Source organism: Lontra canadensis, unplaced genomic scaffold, assembly GCF_010015895.1.
Source record: "Lontra canadensis isolate GAN:19392208 unplaced genomic scaffold, GSC_riverotter_1.0 scaffold45, whole genome shotgun sequence".
Lineage (NCBI taxonomy): Eukaryota > Metazoa > Chordata > Mammalia > Carnivora > Mustelidae > Lontra > Lontra canadensis.
The window spans coordinates 13,501,331-13,517,368 of NW_022631039.1; the positions used below are offsets into that span (position 1 = coordinate 13,501,331).

General features: G+C 63.8%; 1 protein-coding gene across 1 annotated transcript in view; it reads right to left on the reverse strand.

Annotated features, from left to right (window-relative positions):
- The window catches only part of AMZ1 (archaelysin family metallopeptidase 1), a 20,362-nt gene extending 17,384 nt beyond the window's left edge, over nt 1-2,978 (reverse strand). Inside the window, exon 1 of the mRNA XM_032872778.1 lies at nt 2,540-2,978. Within this exon, the coding sequence (XP_032728669.1) occupies nt 2,540-2,843 (304 nt within the window). The 5' untranslated portion in view covers nt 2,844-2,978. The remainder of the gene's footprint in view (nt 1-2,539) is intronic.
- Between the last annotated feature and the right edge of the window lie 13,060 nt (nt 2,979-16,038).

The following is a 16,038-nucleotide window of genomic DNA, read 5'->3' on the forward strand; positions in this document are numbered from 1 at the left end:
CCTGCTAGCAGCCAGCACCTGAACCAGCAACACAGCTAGTACCCCGTACCCCAGCACTCCCAACAGCACCCAGCACCACCATCACCCCAGCATCTCCTGCCAGCACCCCAACAGCACCACCAGTACCCCTGGTAGTACCCAGCTAGTACCCACCACTCCCGACAGCAACTCAGCACCTCCGCCAGTGCCCCAGTACCCCCGCCAGCACCCCAGCAGCCCCCACCAATACCCCTGCTATCACCCAGCATCCCAGAACCCCTACCAGCACCTCAGTACCTCCAACACCCCAACACCCCTGCCAACACCTTAGCATCCCCACTAGTACCCCTGATAACACCAGAGTACCCCTGCCGGCACCCCTGCTATCACCCAGCACCCCCACTAGCACCCCAGCACCCACTCAGCACCCTAACACCCCCGCCAGCATCCCAGCACCCCCCCGTTGGCATCCTGCTAGCACCCAGCAACCCAGCACCCCCACTAGTACCCCTGCACCTCCTGCCAGCTCCCTAACACACCCACCAGCACCCCCTGCCATTCCCCTGCTAGCACCCAGCAACCCAGCACCCCTGCCGGCATCCCAGCACCCCTTCATGCACCCAGCACCCCTGCCAGCACTCCTGCTAGTATCCAGCACCCCACTAGCACCCCAGCACACCCACCAGCACCCAAACACCCCCCACTGGCACCCCTTCTAACACCCAGAACCCCAGCACCCCACCAGCACCCCTGCTAGTACCCAGCACCCCAGTACCCCCACCAGCACCTCAGCACCTCCATCAGCACCCCAGCACGCCTGCCAATACCCCAGAACCCCCACTGGCACCCCTGCTATCACCCAGCACCCCAGCATCTCTGCCATCACTCCTGCTATCACCCAGGACCCCAGCACACTTGTTAGCACCCCAGCACTCCCCACCAGCACCCTGACAGCACCCAGCACCCCCACCAGCACCCCAAACTCCTGCTAGCACCCAGCACTCTGCCAGCTCTCCTGCTAGTACCCAGCACCCCAGCCCCCCGCCAGCACCTCAGCACTCCTGCTAGCACCCCTGCTGGCACCTAGCACCCTAGCACCCCTGCCAGCACCCCAGCAGCCCCCACCAATACCCTAGCATTCCCACTAGCTCCCCTACTAGCACCCCAGCACTCCCGCCGGCACCCTGCTATCATCCAGCACCCCAGCACTCCCGCCAGCACCCCAGCACTCCCCACCAGCACCCTAACACCCCGCACCCCAACACCCCCTCCAGCACCCTAGCACCCCTGCTGGCACCCCAGCACTCCCACCAGCACCCCTGCTATCACCCAGCACCCCCGCCACCAACCCTATCACCCAGCACTCCCGCCAGCACCCCAGCACCTCCACCAATACCCCTGCTAGTACCCAGTACCCCAGCACCCCCACTAGCACCCCAACACCCCCACCAGTACCCTAGCACCCCTGCTGGCAACCCAGAACCCCCTGCCAGCACCCCAGCACCCCCACCAGCACCCTAGCTAGCACCGCAGCACCTCTGCCAGCACCCCTGCTAGCACCCAGCACATCAGCATCCCTGCCAGCACCCCAGCACCCCCACCCACAACAAGCAGTCCAGCATCCCCACCAGCACCTCAGTGCCCCCGGCAGCACCCAGTAGTCCAGCACCCCTTCCCCCAGCATCCCATCCCCACTGGCCCAAGAAGGCTGACAGGGACCTGCCTTTCCAGAGTCGGGCCCGAACATTTTTTAAGGGACAAAGAAAAATGGAGGAAAGGTCAATGCCCAGAGGAAAGATAAGAAGTCTGGGGGGCAGGGAGCTCCGGGAGGGGCGGCGGGGACTCACCCAGGGTCACAGTCCATAAGGCTGGCAGGGAGGGGGCAGCAGAGGCGGTCAGAGAGGCCCCTCGGGGTTAATGCTGCAAAGAGCCTGCCTGGCAGGAGCAGAGTGGGACACAGGGAGGGTGCCGGCGAGGCCGGGCGGGCGAGGTGCCCTTTGCGGAGCCCCCACCAGGCTGTGTTGCAGGAGGACAGAGGGGCACAGACCCGGGGTGGCACCCTGGAGGGCCTGGGACTGGCTGGATGGAAATGCAGAGCCCCAGGCCACCTCAGATCCAGAACTACGTTCACGAGGTGCCCGTGATCTGCTCACATGGGCACAGGAAGCCCTGGGGAATCACTAGCAGGGGACAAGGAGCCAAGTGCATGGTTTGGGAGCAATGGGTGGAGGCAGCCTTTCCAGGCAGAGCTGGGGGACTGGCTGCAGGGCCATGGAGAAGGAGGGGTGCCTGTGGGCCTCTGGTCCCCCAGGGCAGGTGGGACACGCAGGTTCTCCCACCTATTCCTCCTCTGCAAAGCCAGGTCCTCACCTGCCCCATGTACCCTCTGCCGGCCCACACCCCCACATCCAACCCCCGGCGCTGTCCCGTTCTGGGCAGGGCCCACCTGGGGCCTGGGCACAGAGTCCCTACCCAGATCCAGAGTCCAAGTTCCCCGTGGGTCCCTGCTGGCTTGGGGTCGCCCCCACCCCAGCCCCCACAGGCCCCCCAGGCCTGGTACCTATGGGCTGTAAGTAGATGTGCTTGCGGGCCTGGCCCGGCCTCCGGGCCGGCAGGGAGGCATGGAAGGTCTGGAAGTCCTCAGGGGCCTCAGGGCGGCTGAGGAGCCAGTCGAAGGCGGAGCGGATGAGCAGGGAGCAGAAGAGCGTCCTCTGGGGGTTGTAGGCCTCGGCCAGGAAGAGCCTCTCGGCAGGGGTGAAGGTGGCCACGTAGCGCTGCTGCAAGGTGGGGTCAGTGGACACCAGCGCCTCCTTCAGGGCCCGAGGGCCGAAGCTGAACTCCTGGGCCGGCCTGCACTGCAGCATGGCGGGCCTGGCCTCTCCGGGCAGCCCCTGCTGTGGCCCATGGACACCCTCGGGGATGGCCACCAGCTCTTCCAGAACCTTCCTGCAGGCCGATGGAAACCGCCGAAAGCTCCCCTCCGACAGATGCTAGGCCAGGGTCCTGGGGCTCCCAGCTCTGCCCTGCGTGGGGTCTCCTTGAGACAGCAAAGGGCTGCGGCATGGACACGTCCAGGCCTGGCGGCACCCTGGGGAAAGGGGGACAGGCCCTGCTGAGCACACTGGGCCCGTTCTCTCCGGCAGGGGAGAGGACGTGGCCCTCCCACCCCGGGGTGGGGTGGGGGGGACAGAAGGACATATGTCCTCCTGCTCTAGCCCCCAGCCCCTGTCTCCATGGAGACCCAGCACCCACTCCCCCACCCCACCTGCCCTCAGACGCCGGGGGAAGGGCCTCCAAGAAGAAACCCAGCCGTTCCTGTCCCTCTGTGCACCCCATCATCTGGGGCCCCGCAGCACCTCCTTGTACCAACTGGAAGCGTTCTGGGCAGGTCCCCGCATGCCCGAGGATGGAAGCCTGCTCCCCGAGCCGCCCGGCCGGCTGGGAGCCCGCACAGCACCGGGCCCGGAGGCTTCCCCGCACACGCGAGGTGCAGGCACACGTGCCAACCATGGAAAGCTATAAATAGGGTGATGGGGCCAAGCCACAAAGAGCGCTTTAAGGGCTGGAACAGACGGGGCGGGGAGAGCAGACGCCAGGGAGGACAGATGGGCTGGGAGGAGGAGACAAAGTCCATTCACAGATCGGTGTTCTCCTTGTGAGTCTGAGTGCGGACGCAAACATCTGAGCTCATGGGAGACGAGGCCCCCTCCCTGCACAGGCTCCCTGAAATGCTACCACGTTCCCCGTGGACGACGGGCTCCCATCTCCATCCAGAGGCATGTGCCGTGGGCAGGGGGAGCCTCGCAGAGCAGGGGGAGCTGACGATGGAGGAAGCCAGAAGACGAACATGTAACAGAGCAGAGCACGGCGGGGTGGGGGGCGGGGATCAGAGCACAGAGGAGAACAGCGCTTGGCCCACTCTCCATTTAGAAAGTCAAGTCAGCGATGCAAAACCCCAAAACAGGAGCGGGCCTTGTTTTGGGTGGAAGAATGGAGAAATGAGTCCACACCCCCTTTGCTAACCCTGACTTAAAACATTCATCTGGAAAACACACACACAGGCACGTGTGTGTACAGACGTCTATGCAAACCCATGCCAATATACACAGGTATACACACAGCGTCCTCTGGAATTCCCAAGTTTTCTTGGAACATATATCCATACAGATACCCTGACCTGTTTTCCTGAGTTCCTGGGGGAGCCTGGGGCCGGCCAGGACGGAGCACCCTCAGAGGCGCGTCTTTCCTTCTGTGTGTGTGTTTTAGAACAGAGATCAGGCCTGATTCTGCACGCAAGCTTACATTCTTTCGATTTTGTATATGATGAGCATTTCCCCAAGTCCTTCGACATTCTATGAAAAAATGCCATTTTAGGGGGCGCCTGGCTGGCTCAGTCGGTTAAGTGTCCAACTGTTGATCTCAGGGTCAGGAGTCTGAGCCCCATGTTGGGCTCCACGCTCAGCATGAGACTACTTAAAAAAAAAAATGCTGTTTTTTCTTGACCACCCCTCCAAAATGCCGTGATGGACGTCTTGGTACACAGATCTGAGTTTCTGTCCTCAGGAGAGATTCCCAGAAGGCACCACGTGTCTATATGGCCCCACTGTTTTTCAGAACGGTCTTGCCAATGACCCTCAAGCTCGAAGGGGTCAGCAGCCAATACAACTTGCCACTGAGTCCCAGGTGGGGTGTCTCCGCTTGAACCCTGGGGGAGGTGGGACCGTTGCTACCCACGTTTCCAAGAGGGAGCAGACAATGTAGAGTAAGGTTCAAACGAATTGTTCCAAGAGCCACCCAGCTGGGAAGAGCCGGCGGAGGGGGGCAGGAATGCACCTGTAGTGGAGGCCTCATCACTCGGAGAGGCGGGCCCCCATCACCCAGAACCCCAGGAGCCCCCATCACCTGGAGCAGCAGGAGCCGCATTGCCCGGAGTGGCGGGGGTCCCATCACCCAGAGAGGTGGATCCCCATCACCCGGACCAGTGGGGACCCCACCTTCCCCACCAGACTCCAGCACAAAGCTGGCAATTTGCAACAAGGTATGCGGCTGCCTGGAGAAAGCATCAGCTGCCTGAACACAGACCAAACCACACGACCTGTGGAGGGGCCCTCGCAGGCAGGCTCTCCATGGAGCCAGAAGGACCCAAGAGAAGATCTGGCTTCCCGGAGGTGGCTGTGTGGGGAGGGGGGGGGCAGCACAGGGCGCACAGGGGCAGCTTCCCTCCTTCCTTTGTCCTTTCCATTGGACGGACAGTCCATGAGCACCTGCCCACCCATGGGGCTTGGCCAACTCCCCCTGGACCAAACAGGCACAGGTCCCTGGCCTTCGGGAACTTAAATTCCAGCAACGTAAGGCAGACAGTACAAGGTAGTAAAAGTGGATACCAGGTAGGGGGGGTGTTAAAAGAGGAAAAATGGCCCCAGGGAGAAAAGGCAGAGCTGGCCCGGGCCCCACTGAGAAGACGATGTCCCCAAAGCCTGGAAGTGGCCAGGGAGGGTCTGGGGCCTATGTCCCAAGTGAAGGAGCAGGTGCAAAGGCCCTGTGGGTAGCTTCAGGGGCAGCGAGGAAACCAGTGTGGTGGGAGGAGGGATGGAGAGACAGGCACGGATAAGGCTGTGCTGAGAGCTCTGGCCTCCCCCTGGGGGTGTGGGGGGTGCTCCGTGTGCGCGTCTTGCCCACCTCCCCCTCAGTGGGCCAGCACCATACTGTATGGACGCTGGACCCTCTGGCCAGCTTTCCGGGTGGGCTGTGAGCTCCTTGCCATCCAGGGCCCTGGGGGCCGGAGACAGAAGGGCACTCAGGAGACCCTGGGTGAGGGAGTCCTCTGACTTTCAACCCCATTGGCCTCAGTGTCCTCCTGGGCAGGAGGGAGAAGGCACCATCCCAGGAGGAGGACAGGGGACTGCCTTGAGCCCCTGACACCATGCACACTCATGGTTTATTTCTGGACATGGGTGCCCTGGCCCTGTTCCTACGCCTTGCCTCTCCCCACACCTTCCACTCACGAGCATCCTCGGGGCACCCAGCAAGACTGTGACGCTCTCCCGCCAGCTGTAACCACCCCCAAGTCATTCCCTTGCTGTCCCAGCCAGCTTGGGATCCTTCCGTCACTGAGAGCCGTCTACAAACTAGCTCTCCCGGTAGCCTGGCTTTCCTGGATGCTCGGGAGGGCCTGTGTCAAGGGCAGATGGAAGCAGCCCCAGTCGGCAACCTGCCCCCTGACAAGCCCACACCCTGAGCCCCCCAGGGCCTCCATCCTATAAACCCCAAGCTCGGTTTCCTCATGGGAACCCACAACTACCCAAAACGTAGCTACCAGTATTCACCCACCATATAAGCCAAGGAGACGGAGGCCAGAGAGGGGAAGCCACCTGCCCGGGGATGCACAGCTCCAAGGCTTTGGAGGAGGCTCTCCTGCCTCCCGCTACAGCGCCCCTCACTCTGGGCCTCATTTCCAGGTCCTCCTCCCACCCCTGCAGGGGCTATCGTGTCAGTGTGCTCGCCCACATCCCCCGCACCACACTCTGCTCTGGGGTCCATGGCCCCCGGACGCCCCCCAGCCCAGGCACAGCCCAGGGAAATCAAGAATGCCTCCCCTGTACGGAACATCCAACAGCCCTGCCACGTCTGTCCCCAGTGGGAATCGGACCCAAACTGTGAACCTCGGGCTCAGCTCCGCTGTCCCCACAGAACCCAGTCCCGTGGCACAGGAAGGGCCCAGAAGGCATGTCTGGGAGCCTCAGGCACAGACCCGGGTGCCAGAGTTTGGGGAGGCGTGGCCGGCAGTTCCAAAGGAGGCTGGCCAGGCCCCATGGGCAGCCCGTGATCCCTCCTGGGGCTTTGCCACACAGACAGACCCCAGGGACCCCCAGGAGCTCTGGCACACGTGGGCTACAGCCGCTGACAGCTACCCCCTCTGAACTTAGAACCGAGACACGTGTCAAACACAAGGACAAGTTCTGCCACCTCCAGCACACGCCCCCATATGTGGCATCACGTGGCCCCTGGAGAAGCCCGCCTACGTGTGAGGAAACAGCCCATTAGGCCTCAGCTTTGTTGCGAGAACAGTTTTGGCCTCGTGGATCCCGCGTTGGGTGTCCAGGATCTACTGAGAACCACGGTCTTCTCCCCGAACCTCCTTCCCTGAGACTCCTGCACACCCGCGGGCAACTGCACGGGGGGATGGGGCTGGCGCCAGCCCGCGGAACCCCACACGCCCTGTCCTGGAACCGGCCCCAGCCCCACCGGCCACCGGGGGCCCGAAGAGCCTGGGAGGAGCAGCCACGCTGGTCTCAGACACGCTCGCGCTGGCAGGTTACTGGGACCTGAGGCTCCAGCTCGGGCACAAGTCTGTTGGAGTCCCTCTGTCTTTCCGGGCCGGTCCCGGCTGTGCCACCGTCTGGCACGCTCCTCCGCGTACGAGTGAGGGTGGCAGGATGTGGGGTGAGGGACACACCTGACCTCCTCTTGCATCGTCCCACGGGAGCCTCTCTGACGTGTGATGTCTCAGGCACTGTGATGGTCCCCGGGCCTCAGATGGAGCCACAAGGCTGGACGGCAGCCAGCCCGTGTCTCTGAGCTGTGCCTCACGATGGAGCCCAAGCTCCTACATGCTGACTGCGTCCCCGAAGCAGGGGACGTTGAACTGTGGACACGGGGTGGGACATGTCCTCTCCTGAGGGCGGGGATGACTCTGCACGGCCCTTCCACACTGGGGCCTTGGCCACTCTGTTCAGCCGACCCCCCACCGACCTCTGGGGTGCCCAAGTCCCCTGTCCCAGCCTCTGCTTTGCTGGAAGGGCAGGCTGCCCAACCCCACAGCACTGCGCCCTTGTCCCCGTCTGACTGGACAGAGGCCCAAGCCTCTGGGCAAGAAACACTCTGATTCTTGTTATTCTGAATAGGCTGGGCACGACAGCCCAGCAGCTGCAGGGAGCCCTTCAGAGCCGGGGCCCAGCCCGCGGGCGTCTAGAGCAGCTCCACGCGAAAGGCGCGGTGACGACTTCATGCTGCTCTGAGGGCTTCCGTTTGCCAGGGGGGATCCCTTAGAGCACAGGGGCGAAGGTCTGGGAGTCGGACCCGGGTCTCCTGCTGTGGTTCCCTTCATCGGCGAGCCCTGAGCCCTAGCCTAGACTCGGGACGCCCTTCCTTTCCCTTCCCCGTGCCCTTCCCTGTCCAGACACCAGCCGTGCGTCTAACTTCAGTGTCTTTCCTGCTGCCTTGTTTTCCTAAGGCTGTAACAGCCCACTGAGCCTCCCTGCCCAGCAGCACGGGGGTCCCTGAGGCCCCTCCCAAGGAGCGGGCGGGGAGGAGCCCTGCGTGGGGTGAGCTTCTCAGGGTCCCTCCCGCCCCATGGTTGAGGGGGCTCCATGCCCTCTTTCCCTTGCCCTGGGCTCTGCTGCTGCCTGTCTGCTTCCAGCACATGGGCCACGCTGTCCTGGGGTGCCAGTGGCCCTGTCCCTCCCCAGACCCCTGCACGGCGGGGTGTCCCCTCTGCAGGGCTGGCTGGGAAGTCGGGCTCTGGCGTGGAGCTCGGAGCACAACCACAGCGCTTCACCAAACTGCTCTGGCACGCTGTCCTTGCACTCCCGCCTCCTGCCCTAGGGCCGTGCGGGGAGCTCCGTTTCCCCGCAGCCAAGAGGAGGTATGACCGCCCCCAGGGCGTCCTCAGGGCTCATGCAACCCGACCCATGCTGCACCGCAGCCCATTCAGCCCAGACACTGCGACCTTTGCTCCGGCCCCCGTGGGGTCCCCGTACCCACAGGCTTCCCATCCCCATGTGATGCCCATGACCTTTGCGCCTCCTCCCTACCTTGCAGCCCCACATCCTCGGGAACCAGCAGAAGCAGCGCGACAGAGGACAGCATGGACACCTGTCGTGGGGGTCCCCGTGTGACGTCAGCACCGGGGCGGAGACTAACTAGGGTGGGACCCCGTGGAAAGTGTGATGGGGTCGTCAGGCAGGAGCGGGGCTGCTCGCTGCTGAACCCCGCGCTGTCCACCAGCGGGCAAAAGGCTGACTGGAGCTCCCGGGCCCCAGGCATGGCTGCCGACCTCCACGGAGCTCGGGCAGAGCACGCCTGGGACTCCCCGCCGCTCCCAGAAACACACGGGAGAGGCTGGGGGTGGAGCCTAAGCTCCTGGAGCCAAACAGGTGAGGCAGGTAAGCCCGCACGGTCCAGGGAAGGCCCCAGGTGAGGCAGGTAAGCCCGCACTCAGGCAGCAGTTACCCCAGTAATGTGCGGGTACAACTCCAGCATATGACAACACCCAGTTCTGCATCGTGCCCGCCAGAACTCCCCCTGGATTTGGCGGTCCTCCTGTAAGAATGGAATGACTTTCCAGGACTTTTCTGGGCCAGGCCCTCTGAGCGCGCTGCACATGGACCCTCATTTCAGCATCTCAACGAGCCTGAGCTCTGTTGTCCCCATTTTATGGACGAAAAACCGAGAGCAGCCTCAGGGCAGAGCAGGGAATGTTCTAGAGTCGGTGGAGCCAGCCCTGATGGCCACCCGAGGCCCCGTGGCCTTGGGTGTGCCTTAGGGGCTTCCGTCATTCACCCCCAAAGAACTCTGACTGAGGACCGGTCCCGTCTGGAGGATTTTGCAAAGACTCCCCGGCAAGCCCGGGGAGGCATACGAATCGTCCTGAGCCACGGGCCGGGTGGTCAACCATCTGGACTTGGTACTGGGGCAGCCGGGCCAGGGAAAGTCCTTTCCCATCTGAGCTCTTTTCCCACCTACAGGACGGAGACGCCAAAGGTCCTGGCTCCACAGGGCAGGGCGTGGGGCCAGCCCCTCGGCTGGGTGGCCTGCAGAGCACCGGCCGGAGGGGGCCTCCGTGACAGTCCCCTGAAACTCAGTACGTGTACCCCTGCACCGCCCTAGATGCACTGAACGTCCCCTCAGGGGTGCGGGGCCTCCAGGCGGTGGGCCGGGGGCTGGATGACGCGGTCACCTCCGGTAATGCTCATGCCAACCCAGCGGGCAGGAAGCCCTGTCATCCCATTTTACAGATGGGGAAATGGAGGCTCAGGGAGTCCCGGAAACAGACACTGAGGTCTGTGCGGTTCCTAAGGTGCATCACGTCATCTTGTCCCAAGCCCCAGTCCTCATCCTGACCTCACGCAGCTCCAGACGCCACCCGGCACGGTCGCTGTGGTCTTCCTCCCGGGTCTCTGTGTTCTCTTCCGGATTCCTCCCCACTGGCCTTGGCACCTGCTCCGTGGCTCATGAAGACCTGACTGCACGGTGCACGGACCCCTCCCTCTCTCCCCTGCTCACCCTGGTCTGGTCTGCAGTTCATACGACGATTGTGTGCAACGGAGCCCAGTTTCCTGCTCACCATCCCTCCCTCCCTCCCTCCGTGTCATAAACCCACACGGGGACGCGAGGGCTCTGGGAGGCGTCTGGATCAGTGCCTGGGACATAGCAGATGATCAGCGAGTATGTGCTGGACGGAGAAACCCTTTATGCCATCAGAGAGAAGGCTACCTCTTTCGTTCGTGTCCAACTGAGGTCACGTATTCCCCCAAACGTCTGTCGGCACCACCTCTGAGCTGGACCAGGAGGGAGTGAAGACTTGGTCTAGGCTTCTGGGCCCATTGGGGCCCCTGACCTGGGATGCTGATGACATGGATGCAGCCTGTGGCTTGGGGCCAAGTCACCGGGCTGACCCTCAGGGCCCTCAGGCCACCTGCCCTGGAAGCGTCAGGTTGGGGATCCCTAAGATATCCCCAGAAGGTTGGGTGAGTGCCACAGAGGCTCCCAAGGCAGCCCACCTCCACGGGAACAGGAGCACCCCACCCATCAGTGCTCCTGTGAGCAGGAAGGAGAGCCCCAGCCTAGTCTGGAGTCCTGGGGGCTTCCCCGTGCTTGTCCACAGGGCCGTGCTCCACGCTCAGATGAGCACGGGGCTCATCCCTCCTTTGCAAATGGGCCAGATCACGCAGCAGGAACTACTAGCGGGAGGAAATGCGAGTTCTGGGGGCACAAAGTCTGAGACCCGTTTAGGACACCTTGGCCATGGTGAGGAGAGGTGGAGGGATGCTTGGTTTGGAGCACAAGCCAACATGCTGTGGACACGCCCCTCTCCCGATACCCTCACCAGCACCCCTTCATGGCCACGTGGCCAGGACGGACCAGGGACAAGATCGTGGTGGGGGGGGTGTTGGTGCTGTGGTGGCCCAGAGGGGAGGGCTGCCCAGGAGGGAGGATGGGGAGGGGGCCTCCGGGCTGGGTTCTCAGGTTTCTGGGGCCTTCCCTGGATGAAGGTGTCCTATCGAGTGGTGGTAAGGAGTGAAGGGTAACTGGCAGGGGGGCAAACGGGGGGCCCTACCGTTCTTTCAGGAGAGGTGGTGTGACGGGGAATGAGACCAGAGGAGCTCAGGAGTGCAGAGAGAGAATGCTCTAGAATGGGGTCTGGGAGATGCTGGGGGAGGGGCCAGGGCCGATGTCTGCGCTGTGGGGGCCGGAGATGCCCTCGCCCCCTGGCGATGGTCCCTTCAACTGTACAGAGAACACACACCAGATCCTGGCATGCCATTACAGACCGGGGAGAACAACCTTCTCGGCATTTACAGAAGCAGCCTTGCCCCCTGCCCTCAGAGCCTGTCCCAGTCTGGACACTCGAGGTGTTGGGGAGGGTGTCCGCACAGCTGGGGAGAGGCCCCGGGGACAGCCCTGGCACGATGTTCCCATAGGGTGAAGGGTGAGGTCCCCTTCTGGCGTCAGGGGACTCCTGGGCCCCCAGAGGGCCGCTGCCCCAGGACCCCACAACTGTCTCGGCTACAAATGTGCCCCACATTGAGCTCCCCAAACCAAGACACGCCAGGATGCCCGGGGCTCCCTCCCTGCTGTCCCTCCTGGGGGTGTCCCTGCCCCAGCCCCACAGCCCCAGGTTATCAGGCCTCCCCCTTGACAGCACACAGACCTCCTGGTCCTGAGTCCACTTGCGCAGCCGTCTGCCTGCCATCACCCAGGGAAGCACGGGAGTGGGCCAGGCAGGGTGCATGGGGCCGTGCAGCCCGTCCCCCCATCTGTGGGGCCCAGACAGACCTGCCAGTTCAAGCAGCCACTGTCCTGAGTCCCAACCACACTGGGCGCTGGCTTGGGTCCCCAAAAGCTCAGTGAACAGGTGAGGGCGGGGAGCGGGCACCCCAGGCTCCCAAATGTCACCTGGATGGCGGGAAGCCTCTCCCGCCTCCTGGCCCCTGTAGTTGGGGGAGAAGCTTCCCCACAGACTTCTGGGAGGCGAGGTGCTCCTCCCCACTGCTCTGCCCTGCCGGGCGCTGCCAACTCCCATGAGGTCCCTCTGTCCCTTCCCCAAGGGTCCTACCTGGGGTTGGTGGCTGGGGGAGCCGGCCGGAGGGAGAGACAGAGGGGCTCTGTTCTCAAGGCCCCTGAGCGGGGGGCCCCCTTTTCTCCCGCAGCCAGGGCATCCGGGCTCCCGTGGGGTCCCCACAGCCAGCGGCCATGAGAGCGGCGCCCGGCTCTGCCCAGGGCCAGCGGCGAGTGTGGCCCCGGCCCCGCACAGCAGCCCCGTGGCAGGAGCGGGCTCCACGTGCAGGGGGAGGCCCCGTCTGAAGGCTGGCCTTACCGCTCCAGCTCCGGTCTGGCCCCCCAGCTGCCCTGTTTCTCTCCGGAAACCTCTATGCTAAGGGCTCCCTTTGAGCCAAGTGTCGCCCTGCTCTGGACCGCCGTCCCCCGGGCCCTCCCCAGCCGCCCACCCGTCTGCCCAGCCTCACTCTGGAGAAACAAGTGCCCCCACGGATGGCTGAGGGATTTGTCATCATGGGCGTCTGTTGCTTAAACCGTAAGAAATGATGTGACAACAAACGTCCATTGTAGCAGATTTGGAAAACTCTGAAAAATCAAGGGAAACAAAGAAGACCCTGTCGTGTAACCCTCGCGAGGTCGTCTCGACTTGCTGCTGGACATCCTTCACAGGATCTTTTTGCTCCGTGTCCAAACCTGTTTCTCAGGGGTCCGCGCCCCACGTCCGGCCCCGCGGGCGGCGCCCTCCCCAACGAGTGGAAACGGGCAACCCCACCTGGGTGCGTGGTGTTTCGTGGATGAGTCACCTGGTTTGGGATGTTTAGTTTTTTCCCCAGGTTCCTTGCTACTTTACGAGTGCACAGTCTGTGCTGATCTTACTTCCATACATCTTTGTGGCCCGTGTGTCCGACTCTCTCCCCCTCGGGATAAGTGCCCACAGAGTCTGGCTCACGGGGCTACACGTTGGACGCGCAGCCGGGTTCTCCCCGTGGGGGTCAGAGACCCGGGAGCCACACGCCTCCCCGCCCGCGCCCTCCACGCTGCCCCCGGGACACACTGGCCGCGGACCCCAGACCACTCTGGTGATATCTCCTCATTAGAGCCGGTTCTCAGAACAGGCAGTGATGTCAAAGTCCAGCTCCAGGCTCACTGCCATCCTCTGGCCCGGGCAGACAGGGTCTGGGGAAGCGCCCGCATCTCCCTGCACCTGCTCCCTGGGAGGGGTTGGGTAGAGGCCCGTCTGCAGCCTCAGAATGGGAATAAGGTCTTTGTAGAAGGAATTGAGGTAAGAACTTGAAGAGGAGATCATCCTGGATCAGAGTGGCCCTAGATCCGACGGCAGGTGTCCTTCTCAGTGACAGAAGACGACGCAGGGAGGCCACGTCATGGTGACCCCAGCAGCCAACACGCAGGGTGTGACCACAAGCACGGGAGGCTGGGGCCGCGGGAAGAACCCTCCCCGAGAGTGTCTAGAAAGAGCACAGCTCTGCGACACCTTGACTGGTGCTTCCAGCCTCCAGGACGGAGAGCATGGGTCTCGGCTATTTCCCAGCCTGTGGTCTGTGGGACTCGTCGTAGCCTCAGGAAGCTGATCCCGGGCTGCAGGTAGGAAACCCGTCCACAGGGCTGTTGCCAGGGCCAGGAAGCACTCCGTCGGCCCCGAGAACACGGCAGCTGTCATCCAGCAAAGCTCAGACAGCTGCGGCTGCCCAGGTGCTGGGCAGGGGGACGGGCCACCCTTCTGTCCTCTGGCAGCAGACATGGCAAGGGCTGACAGAGCACTGTGGTCGGCGCTGGAGAGCCTGTGCAGTGTGAGGGGGACGAGAGGCCTGGCTCAGGGGCACGGGGGTCCTGCTGGCCAGGGGGACTGCAGGTCAGAGTGGGTGGGGCCTCTGGGGAAAGGACTGTCCCAGGGACGGGGGGGCGGAGTTGGTGATGAAGGGCTCAGGAAGGGGATCAGGGCGACATGGGGGGGCGGGGGTGGTCAGGGGCCTTGGAACAAAGGCAAGGGGGCCGACAGCCTGGCACTGGGAGCCGTGCGGAGGAGGCGGGAACATCAGGCCCAGGCTATGGGAGGATCTCACCCTGCTGCTCAGTGGGACCTGGGGTCAGCTCAAATGGAGCAGGAATGTGGACTCAGGGCCTCCCTGCCCATGCCCCAGCTCTCCCAGGACCCCAGTCCCAGCAGTGCTCCTGGAGTTGAGCTGTGGTCCCTGGAAAGTGAAGCTCAGCCCCTGCCCACCCGCCAGCCTAGAACCGCACCCTGGGCTCCCGGGCACTCCCAGCTCCCAGCTCCCTCACCTCCAGCCGAGGGTTGGGGCGGGGGCAGGGCAGACAGAAGCCCTTGGCATTGGAGGTGGGAGAAATGGGAGTGAGGGGCAGAGCAGGGCTGGGGCTGCCAGAAGGGCCCAGCCTCGGGGGGCCACCTCCGAGCTCTGGATTAATATCCCTTTGAGCCAGGCTCACAAAGTCCTTGTGCCCCCACAGAGCAGCCAGGCGCTGAGGGGCCGCCCCAACACACCACACAAGGAGGGCCCTCCCCATGGGCTCGGCCAAGCCTGAGGGGGCAGTGGGGGTCCAGGAGGGCTGCTCTAGCCAACGTCCCCTCCACCTGTGTCTGCCTCCCTCTGGGGCATCCCCTTGCCTCTCCTGGTTTGGAGAGGTCAGGGGACCAGAGAGAGTCCCCCCACTCTTCTCAGAGACACAGAGACACTGGGTGGGCAGGAGGCTGGGACACACACCCTCTCTGGGGGAGGCAGCCCCATGTCCTGGGGACATCGGTCTCCGTCAGGGTCACCTGGACTCCAGAAGTGGCTCACCTGGGCCCCAGGGACCACAGCCCCTGCTCTGGGCCCTAGCAGCCACTGGCATAACAGCTCCATCCCCAGGGCCCAGCTGAGCCTGCCCAGGCCCAGCACTGGAGGAGGGGCTCAGTCAGGGAAGGTGGCAGGGGAGGGGTCCTGAGTGGGGCCAGACACTACTGGGCTGCAAGGGTATAGTAAGCCAGTGTCACGGCATCTCCCACCAGCCAGAGCAGGGAGGGTGGCAGAATGAGGTGTACGGCTGCATGGCCCCCTTCCCCGGCAAGGCCGTGAGCCCCTCCGCACCCACATCCACACCCCGGCCCCGGAGCTACAGCGGCTGGGGGTGTATGCCAAAGACACGGCGTGCTCCTTGAGTGTCAGGAAGTCCCACCTGGAGCCGGGGTCTCCCAGACGGGCCTGCTAGGTGCAGTGCACACCCGCCCCACTGGGAGGGCCGGAGCGGCAGGAGCTGGAGCCCCAGGCAGCGGTGGGGTCCAGCCCTTCCAAGCCCCAAGCTGTGAGCCTGTTCTGGGAGCTCCGGTGGAGCAGCCCTGGGGCCACAATCACCCTACCTTCAGGGGTGCACCCAAGCCTCCCCCCATGCCCTCTCCCCACAGCATCTCCCAACCCAGGAGATGCTCCCTCACCCCCACGGTCGCCGGGGAGCCTCTGGTCAACCCCCAGGTGATCTCCTGACCGGCCCCAGCCCCAGCCAGACTGCCCAACCTCACCTGGGTGATGGCCCAGGCCTCCCTGCATCCCCCTCCAGGCCACGCGCCCCACAGAGGCCTCTGAAGAAGTCCCCTCGCTCCGGAAGTCCAGGCTTCCCCCTGGAGCCCCTCGGCCCGCCATGTTCCACACGTGCCCCTGGCTCTGTGTGTCCCAGACGCTACCCTCTTTCTGCCTCTGGGGTCCCTCTGCCTAGAAGGCATCCCGCAGCCCTCACCTGGGGTTCCCAAACCGGGACGGAGCCCCTCCC